Genomic DNA, 19,570 nt, shown 5'->3' with positions numbered 1-19,570 from the left:
ATAGAAAGTCTTAAAGAAGACAGCTCCTAGCAGGAGTCAAACTCCAAGCCTCAGCTTGTTAGGCAGGATAGCCATCCCTTAGGCCACTTAGTCCAAACCGTTCCGGGAGAACGAAGAGAAAAATATCTCAGAACAAGGAGATCTGAACAGAACACTGGGAATCGATTTCCCCCACTGGTATTCCAAGGAAGTCAGTTTAAGGCTGAAACACCAACATCATGTCGAACTCACGGCCTCGGTAGAGTCAATCACTCACCACCCCCACGTCACAAAGACCAGAAGGGGGCTGGAGAACATAACCCAAATGGAAAGTTTGCAAGAACTCTGGATTAACAGAAAGCTGCTGAAGCAGGAATTAAACGCTAAGCCTCCAGCTTGCTAGGCAAGGTACCCTAGAACAAAACAGCATCCAGATCCACCCTGGTGTCGACACCAGCAACTCGGGTCTCGATCTAACTCAGAGAATCGAAAAAAACATGAAGATCCCTAAAAATCTCTAGCAGGCGAAGGTAAGAAAGCAATAAAGGCTGAGACCCGGGAACTACCTAAATTCTGGAAGCAGGATACCTGAAACCCCAGATCCCAAGAAAGATCAGAACTAGGTTTACTGAAAAATAAGATTCCTAAGAACCGAAGGGAGAACCTTACGTTCTCTAGTGAAAGAAGAACGGATAAGCTCCACATCCATATCATATAACCCAAAGTAGGACGGGAAAACCCTATTAGGGTATGCTCAACAGCAGAAGAAATATCTCAGAGAAAAATACTGGTACAAAGACTCAAAAAAGGTCCCTAGTCTTCTCTGACCAGACAATTGTCCAGAAAGTAAACCTATTTCCGGTCTCTAGTACCCCTAGATCTATATAATCCAGTATCAAGCACCCATCCAAGGAAATACCTAAATAGGTCCAGCCTGTTAACTAGGATAGATGGGCCTGCCGTACCAGAACCTAATAGAAAAAACTTTTTCCCTAAGTAGAACTAAGGAAACAGACCTAACTAGTATCCACAACAGGTCTTGCCTGTCATCTAGGATACAACGTATCTTCCAGAACACTCCCGTGCTAAAAGGAAAACTTCTTAAGTTCCAGCAAAGCTAGAACTGAGACATCAAATTAATTAAGCTCCAAGGCTTAAAATGACCTCTAAATATCGGAGGAACTATCACCCCAAACAGAAAACTATAAAAGTTTCCACAGCAAGACTCCAACCTCTCGATAGGGTCAAAAATCACACGCAATGAAACGTCTTTCTAAGAAGAGTTTCTAAAACAATCCAGAGCTCAAAAAAACTATCCGGTACGAAACAAAAGAAAAAGGCTGAAAAAGGAGTGTGAAAATCAAAAACAGGCCCTGCCTGTTATACGACACAATCCCCCATAGAGCCCAGAACTGGGATTATAAACGATAAAAGAAAAGAAAATAAAGACAAGGAATATACAATCCTCCCTCATCTAGTAAAGATTGTTATCCGATTTAAAATACAGAGAGTCAACAGACGGAGCAGTCCTGGAAATAGTTAACATCGGCAAAACCTCTCTCAGAAGTAAAATCTAAATGTCAAGCCCTACGCAGACGGAGGACCCAAGTCAGCAGACTCCGACCCTGGAGGTTCTCCCTCTAAAGCCTCAGAGGGAAACACATCCCCAGAGGACTGATCGGACACCAAGTGGCCTCAGGCAGTAGAGCCCGGACTAACCCCTCGCTCACGCGTAGTAGGAATAGGTAACCTCGCTAAGGCCGAAGAGAAGGCTATGCAGAAGTGTCTAGTATCCTCTCGTGGAAACAAACCCCTTACAGGTGAAGGGGGGTTGGAAATTGGCAAAACTGCGTATGTAGGAACAGAATCAAGGGAACACCTTGCCGGGTGAAGAGTCCTCAGAGGCGGACTGCTCGGTGGTCTCTAACCTATCAACATTGGTTGATGAGAACACTATTGCGGCATACGGAATGTAATTGAGCAGGCTGGATTACCCGGGCCTCCTCACAATATACACAGGTATCAAATTCTGTATCGGAGGGATCCCCCTCTAAAATTCCAGAATCCTCTATAACTCGTCTATACCAAATTATAGAAAAGAAAAACAACCGACACCCTACACCCCCAATGGCTGGGGCACTCACCACCTCCAATGACCTAGACAGAGAAGAAGCTTCTCTCCGCAGCCATCCAGTCAGAAGTCTGAATCAGTGAAAAAAACGTGACCGTTCCTGGTCACATGGTGCTCATGCAGGACCAGCCCCTGCTAAGAAAAAAGCGTGCCATCTTATCTAAAGAAAACTGTGCAGCTCTCCATATGAAAGAACCTGTATGTTCCGTATCGGCATAAGAGCCCAAACGTTCTTACACATAAGCAGTCAAAATCACATAACAAATATGATTAAAAAATCCCACTGTTCAATAATCCCCCTCAGGAGATATTAACCCTTAATTCCATAAAGATAAAGGAGTCCCACTGTGACCCGGTCTTATTGTTAACATATGTGTAAAGTAATGAAACGATCTTCCTGGAATCTATGCCGTGGAACAGTGACACGGCCCTTCAAGTTTGACAGATTGTAGCAGCGCTTATGACATGGACTTGAGTGAGGAAAGCAGGCAGCGAAACTCGTCAACGCTGTTAAGGAGCTGTTAATATGAGTCTGGATGGGTTCGCAGAAAGACTCTCCCTGCATCTCCAGACTCTAACTCATCAATGCTCTCACTCAGAGGCTGACAAGACTACTTAAAACTCCAGTCCCTTCTCAAAGAGTACTACCCTCCATAAGGAACTACTCCGAAATCTTCTGACACATCTCTGCCAACCTCCTGTGACGAAAGGCAAAGATTGACTGGAGGATGCGGGAAGTGGGGGCAGTATTTGTGCCTTTGGTTGTGGTGTCTTTGCCTCCTCCTGGTGGCCAGGTTCTGTATTCCCACAAGTAAGGAATGAAGCTGTGAACTCTCCTCATATTAAGATGGAAATCCACATAACTGTTCCGAATAATCTCCCTAAAGGAGATATTAACCCTTGATCCTATTGAGGTATAGAGGAGTCACACTGTGACCCTATACAGGAGTCCCTGCTATAACAATAAAGCGGACTTAAACTCACATAAACTGCAGAACCATAAGACACAACAATTAAGTCACAAGGGGTACAGAGAACGGTCACGCAAAGAAAAGGGCACATAACCACTCGTGCTGAACGCTCTCTCAGACATTGAAAGACAGACCGATACATTAAGAAACCCTATCCCTTGAAAATAGCTCTCACCTCAGCCCTGGAATTAGGCGCACTTTGAAAAGGCTACACTGGGGATCCTGGTGGCTAAAACCCAAAACTACTAGAACCATTATCCCCTTTTTCCACCATCAACTGTAACCAATACACCATGCAGGGCTAGAGGGCCCAGGCCTAGCCCCCCCCTACCCACCCTCCGCATAACAAGCACATCATTGACCTTGAGTTTGACATCACTCTATGATCGGAAAGGAAGCAGACAGAAACTGCAAACTTGCAGTGAAACAAATATAAAAACACACCATATAGGGCAGCACTAGCTGGGACTTTACAGCTGCATGCAAAAATACTATAACTCCTATAACAAAAAGACAGGAACAATGGCTAGCAGACTCAAGAATGCTGACAAGAAAAGGAATCAAGTGGAGACAACACAGACACCTGCAGAGACAGAAGATTTGCCAAACTCCATCCCTATGGACACCCACCCAATTGTCTCACAAATCTCTGCCCTGTTCTTACCGAAAATTGAGCAGTTACAAACGGGGATGGATTCACTTACAACAGAAGTTAAATCTTTTAATGGCAGACTTACTCAAGTGGAACAAAGGGTTGCAGAGGGAGAGACTCGCCATAGAGAAGCTGAGACCAATATTCAAACACTACAGCAGCAGAATGATAGGCTATGGGCCAAAATCGACGACCTGGAGAACAGGTCCAGAAGAAATAACCTACGGATTGTAGGAATCCCAGAGTCTCTCCCAGGAACACAACTCATAGACTTTGCAGAAAATACCCTACCAAGGTTGTTACACATTCCACAGTCCTGTCTTCCATGCACAGTAGAGAGAGCCCACAGAGTTGGCGACCCGCGAAAACAGGAGGGAAATATCCAACAATCAAGACAAGTTATGGTGAAATATCTCAACTTTAAAACAAAAATAGCACTCCTTCAAGCCTACAGAAAAGTCCCGTCGCTGGAATTTGAAGGCAGAAAATTGTATTTGTTCCAGGACTATTCGGCAACAGTAGCAGCCAGAAGAAAAGAATTTACACCTTATTGTAAGCAACTCATAGAGCAAGGCAGGCCAGCAGCCCTTCTATATCCAGCGAGACTACGGCTGCACACAACCAACGGTCCTCTGTTCTTTGAGTCGCCACAGCAGCTCAAGCTACACCTGCAGAGAGAGAGTGAACAGCGACAACCACAAGATCAAGAAAACCGGCCCTCTATCTCAGGAAGATGAGAATTGATGTCAGGATCATAGAAGAAGAAGTATAAAGCACTTTAAACAATAAGAACTATTAATCCAACAGGGCCACCACGCTCAGCCGGATGGCTCCTGAAAAAAGAGACATTGTTAAAGCCCTCAAGAAGCATAGAATAAAGCCTCTTAAAAACTAAAGGACATGATAACCTATATCCTTTACAAAGTGGGGGGGGGGGGGAATGGGAAACCGAAAAGTTCTGTTACTATTTATTGCCTGTTGTACTGTTGAAATTTATTATATATATTTGTCTCTTTTACACAAATTCAAGAAACGGTTTTGAAAGTTTAAAAGTTAAATCTCACTAACCTGATTGCTTATTGTTTACCATAGTGATAGGTAGGCTCCACCAGACCTAAAGAGCGCTCCCTCAGGGGGAAAATAGCCAGATTTTGGACACTGCAGGAAACAGTAAGTAACGCTTATTAACCTATATTGCAACGCTCATACATAACACTCCACATCTCACAACCTAGACAACTTGTGACACCCATACACTCAGGACACCCACTGTAGCACAATGAAAATCACTACCTGGAACGTGGGAGGGATAACATCGCCCATTAAAAGAAAGGCGATTCTGAGACAGTTAAATACAAAAAAGGCCGACATAGCCATACTAGAGGAAACACATCTATCACAGATAGAGCATCAAAAACTTAAACAGGGATGGGTGGGAGAAGTACTTTTCACACACTATGAGAACAAAAGAGCGAGAGGGATTGCAATACTGTTTCGAAAGGGACTGAACTACGACATTTTACAGGTGATCTCTGATGCTGAGGGTAGATATCTGATTATAAAATTAAAAATTGACACACTATCCCTGATTCTTTGCGGTATATATGGCCCCCAAACACAGAAGAGAGAGTTTTTAGTACATCTCCAAAGCAAACTCTTACAATTTGCAGACCTACCCATTATAGTGGGTGGAGATTATAATATAGCGCCTCAGACACCGGCAGACCGATTCCGTAACCCCACTAGCAACACAAAACCCAAACAGCTATGGACAGGTTCCAGAAGAGAAACATTGATTCTTAAAAATTTTAAAAATAGTCTAGGTCTTATAGATTTATGGAGAGAAAGAAACCCTGAGGCCCGAGATTACACATGTGCACATCCGTCGAAAACCACACTCTCCCGCATAGACTATTTCCTAGTCTCAAGTCACTTAACCTCCAGGATAGGAGATATCATGATAGATCCCATAACCATTTCAGACCACTCACCAGTGACACTAATGTTAACTACCGATGCCCCTCAGAGAAAGATGTGTGGATGGAGATTCCCTACGCATCTGTATCACGACCTCAACTTGCGAAAACACTTGGTGGGAGAGTGGTTAGCTTACAAAGATCTGAACAAACAACACTTGAATGACATCTCGCTGTTTTGGGAAACGGCAAAAGCGGTGCTACGAGGGGGGATCACAACTTACGCAATTAGAGTAAAAAAAATCTGCAGAGAGAGAGGGGAATTACTTCTCCGCCAACTCCTAAATGCAAGGAATCAATACCTCAGACACCCGACAGACCAAAACAGATTACACTACAAAGACATCAAGACCCTCAGAGACACCCATCTTATTCAGACAGCAGGTAGAGCCCAAACCCGAATGCAGGCTAAATTCTATCGCTATGGCAATCGCACAGGTAAATTACTAGCAAAAATCACTAAACTAACCAGGAAACCTAACACTATAGCAGCCATACAGAAACAGGGAACAATACTAACAAAAAAAGAAGATATACACAAAGCATTCGTAGACTACTATTCCAAATTGTATAGTCCACAGAGAATAGATGAGGCATTAAAGCAAAACTTTTGGAAGGACTTGACTCTCCCTCAAATAACTGAGACACAATTACAGACCCTAAATGGCCCAATGGACTCCCTGGAGATAACTAGGGCTATTGACGCTTTGCGCCCCTGGAAAAAACCCCCGGACCTGACGGCCTGCCGGGAGAATTCTATAAAATGATCAGGGAGGAGGTGGCGGAGACACTCACCTTACTGTTTAATGGCATAATGAAAGGAAGGGCAAACCTATCAAATAGATTCACGGAAGCAAATGTGACAGTTATCCCCAAACCAGACAGAGACCCATTACTGACAGCCTCGTACAGACCAATTTCATTACTCAACTCAGACTACAAATTGTTCACCAAAATTCTAGCCAACAGACTGACGGGGATATTACCGGACTTGCTACACGAAGACCAGACAGGGTTTGTCAGAGGGAGATCCTCAGTCAAGAACATGAGAAAATTGCAGCTAGTTCTGTCATACTACTGGGGGGAAGGAAAACAGGAGGGAGATCAGAAGGAGGGAGACGCCTGTATTTTATTGGTTGATGCCGAAAAGGCGTTTGATAAGATACTGTGGGACCATCTCTTCACAACCCTTGGGAAATTTGGGATTCAGGGCGACTTCATGACAGCCACCTACGCACTGTATGACGAACCCCGAGCAGCAATCCTAGTTAATGGCGAACCATCACACACTTTCCCGCTAATGAGAGGCACTAGACAGGGATGCCCACTATCCCCGCTCCTTTTTGACCTGGCCCTTGAACCACTAGCAACAAAAATTAGGAAAAACACGGCAGGGTTAACAATAGGCAAAGAAACCCTCCACATATCCCTTTTCGCAGATGACATGATCCTATATGCCAGCGACCCCAGGCGAAATATCCCTATTTTAATGCACATTATCACCGAGTTCGGCCAAATATCAGGATACTGCATAAATAAAGACAAGTCGGAGCTACTATGGTTAAGGAATAAATTACCAGCAGAGCCACTACAAGAGAATTTTAAGATTGTCACTAACTCGTTTAAATATCTAGGCATTAAACTCTCTAGAGACCCCAGAGAGTGGTATGGACTTAACTTCAGACCACTAATCAAGGAACTAAGACACACACTCCTTAATTGGATACCACTACCACTGACACTATCGGGAAGAGTAGGGCTCATTAAGATGATCCTGTTTCCTAAGCTGCTATATGCACTACAAATGCTACCCGAACTCCTACATAAACAAGACTTACAAACACTGAATAGAGACATACTTCACTTTCTATGGAAGGGGAAAAGACACAGAATAGGATATAAAAAACTGACGTGCTCACCAGAGATGGGAGGACTAGCACTCCCAAATATAGAATACTACAACTGGGCAGCTTTAGCTAAATATGTAATGGACTGGCTTTTGGACAGAAATGTCTTCACAAACGGTGCGCTAGAGTCAGAACTTATTACCCCTTGGTCGCTAAAAATACTCCCACACATGACTCACACACAACTAGAAAGAACAGTAGGGCACAATACTATCTTCCTCCAACCTGTAAGAGCATGGCGGAAAATTTGCAGGACCTTGAAAATAAAATGCAAAAACACAGTATACCTACCCATACGAGGTAACCCAGATTTCCAAGCAGGTTTCACCACAGCGCCTTTCAGGCAATGGGAAACAAGGGGCCTGACTACTATCAGACAAGTCCTGACGCCAGACCAAAAATCAGTCAGATCGTTTGCCGAACTACAAATAGAATTTAATATACCTTATAAACACCACTTCGCATTCCTACAGACAAGACACTACGTTCAAAGCATTCTGGGGATGGGCGACATGCCGGATACCAACTGTGAAATATACAAACTACTGACTATGACAAAGGGAGGACTGACCTCAATCTCACATACATACAAAGCACTCCAAACACTGACTAACAAGGCTGCGAGAGACCAAATTCAACATAAATGGAGCACACGGACCCCAAACCCAGTCACAGACCAAGTCATTGAACAAAGTGTTTTAAAAGTGAGGAAAGCATCATTATCAAATGACATCAGGGAATCACATACAAAACTACTACATAACGCTTACATAACACCAAAGATGTTCCACAAATGGTGTCCTGAGACTTCGGGACTTTGCCCAAAATGCAAGTACTCAAACCCCAACATCCTCCACATGATTTGGCAATGCCCAAAACTCACGAGATTCTGGAATATGGCACACAAATGGGCAATGAAAACTACGGGAGGGAGTATAGAACTAAACATCCATGTAGTGATATTCCTCCACACACAGTCGGACACAAACAAACACATGACATTTGTCCATAATGTTATACTGATGGCCAGAAAGCTTATCCTCAAGAAGTGGATGGAGCCTGATCCGCCAACACTGACGCATCTCAAATTAGAACTACAACAGCAAATGATCCGGGAACAAGTAGACACACAGGGTGACATCATAAAACGAACCAAACATTTCCTCCACAAATGGGAACCCTTGATCCACACCTTAGACTTAACACATCAGAGACAAATACTGTACCCACTCAAAAACTCAGAGGTGGTCCTGGAAGCCCAGTTACGAGGCAAATGGAACATTTTCTGAACATTCCAATTAACAAGGTAACGCACCAATAGAGAGACTAAAGATGAGAGACAGGAAGGGAACCCTGGGGGGGCGCTCTGGGTCAAGTTAGGAGAAAGTAGGAAGCAGAGATGGATGGGGAGGAGGGGAAAATAGGCTACTGTTGAATAAAACCCAACGTTGAATGAAAGACTCACTCATAATAGAGCTGCAATGTCTTGCTGATAGCAAAGAATTACAAAACACTAAAGACTCTTAGAAATCTTTTGATCGGTTATAATATGTTATGCAAACTATTCTGTTATCTGTTGCTTTATCAGACAGGGGAACTAGATGTAGGAAGTTAGATGTGAAGTCAGGGAAGATAAGTAATGTCTGGAGTAGCTATGTTAATAGACTATAGAAGAAAATACAGTGCTGTCTTTGGTTGCAACTACTGTTATCATATTTTACAAAATTTTCTGTATATATCATTTGTTGCCTTATTCAGTGCTGGAGATATAAATAAAGAATTTAAAAAAAAAAAACAATAAAGCGGACTTATCCTCTAGGATCCATGCTGTGGAACAGATACAGCCTCTCAAGTGTGACAGCCTTGTAGCGACGCTCTGACAGGGACCTAAGTGATTAAAAGCAAGCAGTGAAAATCGTCAACACTGATTGCTCAGGAGTTGTTAGCCAACAGCCTTGATGGTTTTGCATCACCAGACTAACTCATCAATATTCTCACTGAGAGGTTTATACAATTACTTAAAACTTCAGTCCTCTCTTGAAGGGAACATTCCCATTACAGGACTATCCAAATCTTCTGACACTTCTCTGCCACCTCCTCTAGTGACGAAAGGCAAAGAATGACTGGGAGGATAGGGGAAGTGGGAGGGATTTTTAAGCCTTTGGCTGGGACGTCTTTGCCTCCTCCTGGTAGCCAGGTGGTGTATTTCCCAATAGTAAGGAATGAAGTTGTGGACTCTCCCTGCCTTATGGAAAGAAATGTAGATTTAGAGGATCTCTTAGTAAAAAAATTCAAAATCATCCAGAGAGATGGATAAGCCCAAATCCTGTTCCCAGGAGGACATATACGATGGTAAGACCTGAGAGGAGTAGGTGCTTAGAAGTCTGTGTGGGAATGATATAATTCTAGTTTAAACCTGTTTAGAGCAAATAATCTTGAGCATCATAAGGGGCCCCTTAGCATATTATGTTGATAGGGGTGTGTATGTAGAAAGTGTCTTGACTGGAAAACCATGTATTAAATGGTTGAAACAAAAATGACTTGATTTCATTTAGAACTTAAATAGTTTCCTGTAGTGATGAGAGATAGGAATATTGGTCAGCTCATCATCTAGGGAAGGAGAAAAGGGCAAGTCAGGGATAATATAGAACATATTTCTTAAAATGGGAGTAAAAGTGATTTTATGTTTATGTTTTATGCACTTATCGCACGTTGCCACGGCTTCAGATTTTAGAAGATCAGAGGATATTTACTTTCCCCCCCCCAATATGTTCTATGTCATGCGTGCCCACTAGTAGTTCTTCTAATCTTACCCAAATCTTGTCTGGTAATTTTCCTGCTTAATACTTTAATTTATGATGCCTCAAAAAAAAACACAGGATCTATTATAAATGTATTTGTAATCTAGGCTTCTGGCACAACTCTCTGAAATTTTCTATTTCAAGATAAACACTCATATGAAGTGACTGGTATCTGCCATGAGTACAATCTGAGTTTGAGAAAGAATCTTTGGATTACTTGGTTTTCATAATCTATTAAGGCTGAACTCTGGAGTTAAGGTTCCATTCCCAGTAGACTGCTCAGCTGGTGTAATTGAGGAAAATAAATCCCTTCCAGAGTTGCCCACATTCAAATCTATGACCGTTAAGTAACTACCTATGCAAGAACGGCAAATTAACTCTCAACTCAACAGTTCCGATTAATTTTCTATTCAATGGAAAATATTTCAACAAATTTACATCTGGAACATAATGGCAAGAAAGGTATCCTGTTCTGATGCACCCAGAACGCTTTTTAATTGCTCCTTCAACCAAAGTTTTAAAGAACTAGAATCTCCAAGAAACTATGAAAACACTCTTTTGCTGAGAAGCCTTTTCCAGAATGTTTTCCAGAAAATGGGTTATCAAGAGATCTTTCCATGAGAAGTAGTCAAGACACTTGGCGTAAGTGTGTAGACCAAAACTAAAAGCCACACTTAAATAAAAATATTTCACAACAAACCTAAGGTACCAATAATTCTCTGGATGGATGGGAATATAAAGACAGATATCCCTTTGATCTATTGGAGACACAACCTGGCCTGTTTACAAAAGCAAAAGTAAGGGATTACATCTTGTTTTGAGTCTTTCCATCAGTGTCTGAAGCAGCTTGCGCTACTAAAAAGGGACTGGATTTAAGCTGCAGGGGGTGATTTTATTACAAATGAGCTAATCTGATTAAGCATGTAATACACACTATTAATCTACTTAAACTAGTTAAATGTTGCAAACAGCACAAAAGATCACCACGATAAGGGCAGCTTAAAGGGCTGCAGTAAAATCCATTTGCTTCTCTGATCTTTTCCCTAAAATATTTCTTTACTGTAGATGCTTTACATTACAATAAATCCAGCCACATCTTTACTATGCAAATAAAGAAGTACTTGCACAGCTCAGGTTTTCTGTTTATTCTAGGGTCCTTGTAGTCTTTGTTATTAGGAATTATGTTTGTTTTTTAATGCTGTACATATGCACAAAACACTATAGTCTAAACTGAAATACACATTTTAAGTTATGCACACCTTTTCATTGTATCGGTGATGAAGCAACACACGTTAAGTAGGTATAAAAAGTGAATAAGTGCATGAGGCATACACACATCGTCATATGTACAGTAAATTATGTCATTAAAAAATGATAGCTTTTGCAAGTAGTACTTTTGCTTAATACATTATATTTCAACTGTAATGTCCCTTCAGTACACAACAATACAATGTCATTTTAAAGGGATATTAACCACATAACTAAATTACCCATACATTTTAAACTATTTAGGGGAAACGCCTTTTGAAAACCCTCACAAGTATATTTACCAGGTCTCCTTAGTTGTGGCCAGATCTAAACAAAACAACTATTCTGTAAGCAAGTAGCAGTCAGATAACGGACACAGAATTATACAAGGAGTACTCCAGTCTCTCTAAAGGGAGAGTAGAAAAAGTTTGATGGAAGACTAGCAAAATAAATAATTAATTCCTGCTGTTTTTTGTATGTAATGCATATTTTAATTTTACAGTTTATGGGTGATGAAACCACTTCTGATTAATGAAATATAAAAGAGAAGAAGAATGACTCCCACTGCAGATATACCTTTTTTAGAAGTTCTTCTTTTTAACACTTAATCCAGTTTTTACTAGTGAGCGACTACTCCTGAGCATACCTAGGTATGCTTTTCAACAAAGAATTCAAAGAGAACAAAGCAACTTTGACATTACTGCACCTTTAAGTTTGTAATGCCCATTAAATGAGACAATATTCTTGGAATTCCCAGGATATTTTTCTACTTGTTCTGTTAATGCCAGAATGTAACATTGCATACATGTTGTTGCACATAATAAAATCAAAAGTGCCTTTACTACACTAGTTTAATGTTTTGCCTTTAGAAGATACTTAATTGGTATATAACATATCTTTTTTTAAATAATTAGAGGGAAAAAATAATGCAAAAACAGTATGAATACTACAGCATTTTGCTTACCTGGTCTCTGTCTCTAATGTTAGAGTATGGAAGCTCGCCAGTCATCAGTTCATACAGAACAATTCCATAGGAGTAAACATCTGACTGAAAACTGTATGGGTTCAAGTCCTCCATTCTGATCACTTCAGGCGCCTATAGAAAAATTAACAGAATAATTATATCAGAATGAAAAATAATTAAATCAGAAAGATCGAGATAGAGGGAGAGAAAATGTGTGAGTGTTTTTTGCTGTCCCAATTAAAATGTGGGAGAAAGTGGTTCACAGACATGGAATCAGTTTGTTTAGGTGAGTAATGTGAAAGAAACGCACTAATCTCAAAGATAACCTTTATATTCAAACCCCTGTAATATATTTTGACATATTCAGTCTCAATTCCCCTTCTTATCCTTTTATCTGAACAGAAAAATCATAATAAGCAGTCAAGTTATATTAAACACCAAAAGGATTGAGGTGTCTATATTCCTTTTGTCTTTTAGTGCAACAAATGAGAGAAAACAGCTCTGGCGTTCACTTTCCTGCAAGTGTGTAAATCCTGAAGAGGCATCCCTGCTGTATAGAGCTCTATACAGAGATTACATCACTTTTCTGGAGAAGCTGCAGAAGTCTTGTGTCTTCATATTCAAATTTTAGTTATCTGTTTTGACACTGAAACATACCTTTTGGCGTAGAGTTCACACTACATAAACGATAGTAATACTTTTGGCTGAGAGAAAAAACTTTTCTAGCTCTATGATTTTTGGAATCCTGTATTTAAGCAGACTTCACCTCTTGAAAACTAGATGTGCAAAAATGTGTCTGATACATAAATGCAATGGAATGCTTGTATTTGTTCATTCATTTGCTTAGTTAATGAACAAATTTAAGACAAAATATTTCAACACACATTTTTGCAGGTCTATTGAAACCCCATTTTGGCCTCTTAACACAGCATATCTTGGTTGTTTGCTCAGCTTTGTGCCTGTGCATCTGACATATTAATAAACACAATTAACTATGTCACTTCTAGAGCACTGGAATGGCACAGAAATAGGAAACTAGAAATACTCGCGTTGAGAATTGCATTTTTTTGGGATCAAATAACTTTTCTATTCCAAATAGTTTTTGAATTATACTGCTTTAACAACAAATTAAAATACTGGGAGGGATATCCCCCTGGGGGCTCATTATATACCTCATAACAGTGAGGTATATTAAAGTGATGGTAAACCTGGTAAAAAATGCTAGTATTCACCATCACTAAAAATAAAGTGGACTTCATTGTTCACTTTTTTTAAAAAAAGGGTGCTAAAAAGACCCTTTCAGTGCCGTGGCACCTTGCTAAAGTCAGCGTCACCGGTCGACAACGGCACAGCTCTCTTAATGAATAAGCTGAAGTTTCCACCTCTAAACCAATAGCCGTGCTAGCATCAAATGACTAGTACAGCTATTGGTTTAGAGGTGGGAATGTCAGCTCATTGAGAGAAGAGTGCTCTGTCATGCGCAGCCAGAGGCGCTGACTTTAGCAAGGAGCCGCAGAACAGAAAGGGTAAGTTTAGCACCCATTTTTTTTACTAAATGACCAATGAAAGTCTCCTTTATTTTTAGTGATGGTAAATCCAAGCTTTTTAAAAAGCTTGAATTTACCATCACTTTAAAGGTGAGAAGTTCTGCTTGACATTTGAAATACTGAAACACACTAACAATACTATACTATTTTTGTAACTCACTAACAATACTATACTATTTTTGTAACACACTAACAATACTATACTATTTTTGTAACACACTAACAATACTACACTATTTTTGTAACACACTAACAATACTATACTATTTTTGTAACACACTAACAATACTACACTATTTTTGTAACACACTAACAATACTATACTATTTTTGTAACTCACTAACAATACTACACTATTTTTGTAACACACTAACAATACTACACTATTTTTGTAACTCACTAACAATACTACACTATTTTTGTAACACTAACAATACTATACTATTTTTGTAACACACTAACAATACTATACTATTTTTGTAACACACTAACAATACTATACTATTTTTGTAACACACTAACAATACTACACTATTTTTGTAACACACTAACAATACTATTTTTGTAACTCACTAACAATACTACACTATTTTTGTAACACACTAACAATACTACACTATTTTTGTAACTCACTAACAATACTACACTATTTTTGTAACACTAACAATACTACACTATTTTTGTAACACACTAACAATACTACACTATTTTTGTAACACACTAACAATACTATACTATTTTTGTAACTCACTAACAATACTACACTATTTTTGTAACACACTAACAATACTACACTATTTTTGTAACACACTAACAATACTATACTATTTTTGTAACTCACTAACAATACTACACTATTTTTGTAACACACTAACAATACTACACTATTTTTGTAACTCACTAACAATACTACACTATTTTTGTAACACTAACAATACTATACTATTTTTGTAACACACTAACAATACTATACTATTTTTGTAACACACTAACAATACTATACTATTTTTGTAACACACTAACAATACTACACTATTTTTGTAACACACTAACAATACTATTTTTGTAACTCACTAACAATACTACACTATTTTTGTAACACACTAACAATACTACACTATTTTTGTAACTCACTAACAATACTACACTATTTTTGTAACACTAACAATACTACACTATTTTTGTAACACTAACAATACTACACTATTTTTGTAACACACTAACAATACTATACTATTTTTGTAACTCACTAACAATACTACACTATTTTTGTAACACACTAACAATACTACACTATTTTTGTAACACACTAACAATACTAAACTATTTTTGTAACTCACTAACAATACTACACTATTTTTGTAACTCACTAACAATACTACACTATTTTTGTAACTCACTAACAATACTACACTATTTTTGTAACACACTAACAATACTACACTATTTTTGTAACTCACTAACAATACTACACTATTTTTGTAACTCACTAACAATACTACACTATTTTTGTAACTCACTAACAATACTACACTATTTTTGTAACTCACTAACAATACTACACTATTTTTGTAACACACTAACAATACTACACTATTTTTGTAACACTAACAATACTACACTATTTTTGTAACACACTAACAATACTATACTATTTTTGTAACACACTAACAATACTACACTATTTTTGTAACTCACTAACAATACTACACTATTTTTGTAACTCACTAACAATACTAAACTATTTTTGTAACTAACTAACAATACTAAACTATTTTTGTAACTCACTAACAATACTACACTATTTTTGTAACTCACTAACAATACTACACTATTTTTGTAACTCACTAACAATACTACACTATTTTTGTAACACACTAACAATACTACACTATTTTTGTAACACACTAACAATACTACACTATTTTTGTAACTCACTAACAATACTATGCTATTTTTGTAACTCACTAACAATACTATACTATTTTTGTAACTCACTAACAATACTATACTATTTTTGTAACTCTAACAATACTACACTATTTTTGTAACACACTAACAATACTATACTATTTTTGTAACTCACTAACAATACTAATTTATGTAAGAACTTACCTGATAAATTCATTTCTTTCATATTAGCAAGAGTCCATGAGCTAGTGACGTATTGGATATACATTCCTACCAGGAGGGGCAAAGTTTCCCAAACCTCAAAATGCCTATAAATACACCCCTCACCACACCCCACAAATCAGTTTAACGAATAGCCAAGAAGTGGGGGTGATAAGAAAAAAGTGCGAAAGCATAAAAATAAGGAATTGGAATAATTGTGCTTTATACAAAAAAATCATAACCACCACAAAAAGGGGTGGGCCTCATGGACTCTTGCTAATATGAAAGAAATGAATTTATCAGGTAAGTTCTTACATAAATTATGTTTTCTTTCATGTAATTAGCAAGAGTCCATGAGCTAGTGACGTATGGGATAATAAATACCCAAGATGTGGAACTTCCACGCAAGAGTCACTAGAGAGGGAGGGATAAAATAAAGACAGCCAATTCCGCTGAAAAAAATAATCCACACCCCAAAATAAAGTTTTAATCTTATAATGAAAAAAACTGAAATTATAAGCAGAAGAATCAAACTGAAACAGCTGCCTGAAGTACTTTTCTACCAAAAACTGCTCCAGAAGAAGAAAACACATCAAAATGGTAGAATTTAGTAAAAGTATGCAAAGAAGACCAAGTTGCTGCTTTGCAAATCTGATCAACCGAAGCTTCATTCCTAAACGCCCAGGAAGTAGAAACTGACCTAGTAGAATGAGCTGTAATCCTTTGAGGCAGAGTTTTACCCGACTCGACATAAGCATGATGAATCAAAGATTTTAACCAAGATGCCAAAGAAATAGCAGAGGCCTTCTGACATTTCCTGGAACAGGAAAAGATAACAAATAGACTAGAAGTCTTTCGGAAATCTTTAGTAGCTTCAACATAATATTTCAAAGCTCTAACTACATCCAAAGAATGTAATGATCTTTCCTTAGAATTGTTAGGATTAGGACACAATGAAGGAACCACAATTTCTCTACTAATGTTGTTAGAATTCACAACTTTAGGTAAAAATTTAAATGAAGTTCGCAACACCGCCTTATCCTGATGAAAAATCAGAAAAGGAGATTCACAAGAAAGAGCAGATAACTCTTAAACTCTTCTAGCAGAAGAGATGGCCAAAAGGAACAACACTTTCCAAGAAAGTAATTTAATATCCAAAGAATGCATAGGTTCAAACGGAGGAGCTTGTAAAGCCCCCAGAACCAAATTCAAACTCCAAGGAGGAGAGATTGACTTAATGACAGGTTTTATACGAACCAAAGCCTGTACAAAACAATGAATATCAGGAAGATTAGCAATCTTTCTGTGAAACAGCACAGAAAGAGCAGAAATTTGTCCTTTCAAAGAACTTGCAGACAAACCTTTATCCAGACCATCCTGAAGAAATTGTAAAATTCTAGGAATTCTAAAAGAATGCCAGGAAAAATGATGAGAAGAGCACCAAGAAATGTAAGGCTTCCAGACTCGATAATATATCTTCCTAGACACAGATTTTCGAGCCTGTAACATAGTATTAATTACGGAGTCAGAGAAACCTCTATGACTGAGAATCAAGCGTTCAATCTCCATACCTTCAAATTTAATGATTTGAGATCCTGATGGAAAAAAGGACCTTGAGATAGAAGGTCTGGTCTTAATGGAAGAGTCCAAGGTTGGCAAGTAGCCATCCGGACAAGATCCGCATACCAAAACCTGTGAGGCTATGCTGGAGCCACCAGCAGAACAAATGAACGCTCTTTTAGAATCTTGGAGATCACTCTTGGAAGAAGAACTAGAGGCGGAAAGATATAGGCAGGATGATACTTCCAAGGAAGTGACAATGCATCCACTGCCTCTGCCTGAGGATCCCTGGATCTGGACAGATACCTGGGAAGTTTCTTGTTTAGATGAGAGGCCATCAGATCTATTTCTGGAAGACCCCAGATTTGAATAATCTGAAGAAATACCTCTGGGTGAAGAGACCATTCGCCCGGATGTAACGTCTGGCGACTGAGATAATCCGCTTCCCAATTGTCTATACCTGGGATGTGAACCGCAGAAATTAGACAGGAGCTGGATTCCGCCCATACAAGTATCCGAGATACTTCTTTCATAGCCAGAGGACTGTGAGTCCCCTCTTGATGATTGACATATGCCACGGTTGTGACATTGTCCGTCTGAAAACAAATGAACGATTCTCTCTTCAGAAGAGGCCACGACTGAAGAGCTCTGAAAATTGCACGGAGTTCCAAAATATTGATTGGTAATCTCGCCTCCTGAGATTCCTAAACCCCCTGCGCTGTCAGAGACCCCCATACAGCTCCCCAACCTATCAGACTCGCATCTGTTGAGATCACAGTCCAGGTTGGAAGAACAAAAGAAGCCCCTTGAACTAAACGATGGTGATCTGTCCACCACGTTAGAGAGTGTCGCACAATCGGATTCAAAGATATTAACTGTGATATCTTTGTATAATCCCTGCACCACTGGTTCAGCATACAAAGCTGAAGAGGTCGCATGTGAAAACGAGCAAAGGGGATCGCGTCCGATGCAGCAGTCATAAGACCTAGAATTTCTATGCATAAGGCTACCGAAGGGAATGATTGAGACTGAAGGTTTCGACAAGCTGAAACCAATTTCAGACGTCTCTTGTCCATCAGAGACAAAGTCATGGACACTGAATCTATTTGGAAACCTAAAAAGGTTACCCTTGTCTGAGGAATCAATGAACTCTTTGGTAAATTGATCCTCCAACCATGTTCTTGAAGAAATGACACAAGTCGATTCGTATGAAATTCTGCTAAATGTGAAGACTGAGCAAGTACCAAGATATAGTCCAAATAAGGAAATACCACAATACCCTGCTCTCTGATTACAGATAGAAGGGGCACCGAGCACCTTTGAAAAAAATCCTTGGAGCTGTTGCTAGGCCGAACGGCAGAGCCACAAACTGGTAATGCTTGTCTAGAAAAGAGAATCTCAGAAACTGAAAGTGATCTGGATGAATCGGAATATGCAGATATGCATCCTGTAAATCTATTGTGGACATATAATGCCCTTGCTGAACAAAAGGCAGAATAGTCCTTATAGTTACCATTTTGAATGTTGGTATCCTTACATAACGATTCAATATTTTTAAATCCAGAACTGGTCTGAAGGAATTCTCCTTCTTTGGTACAATGAATAGATTGGAGTAAAACCCCCCGACCCTGTTCCCGAACTGGAACTGGCACAATTACTCCAGCCAACTCTAGATCTGAAACACATTTCAGAAATGCTTGAGCCTTCACTGGGTTTATTGGA

General features: G+C 39.2%; 1 protein-coding gene across 1 annotated transcript in view; it reads right to left on the bottom strand.

Annotated features, from left to right (window-relative positions):
- LOC128636380 (RAF proto-oncogene serine/threonine-protein kinase-like) overlaps nt 1-19,570 on the bottom strand; it is a 205,262-nt gene that overhangs the window by 26,238 nt on the left and 159,454 nt on the right. The window contains exon 6 of the mRNA XM_053689403.1: nt 12,630-12,761. Coding sequence (XP_053545378.1) covers nt 12,630-12,761 — 132 coding nt within the window. The remainder of the gene's footprint in view (nt 1-12,629; nt 12,762-19,570) is intronic.

This window comes from Bombina bombina, chromosome 7 (assembly GCF_027579735.1).
Source record: "Bombina bombina isolate aBomBom1 chromosome 7, aBomBom1.pri, whole genome shotgun sequence".
NCBI classification, from domain to species: domain Eukaryota; kingdom Metazoa; phylum Chordata; class Amphibia; order Anura; family Bombinatoridae; genus Bombina; species Bombina bombina.
Note: the sequence above shows the minus strand (reverse complement) of the source record. Positions and strands in the feature narration are given on the sequence as shown.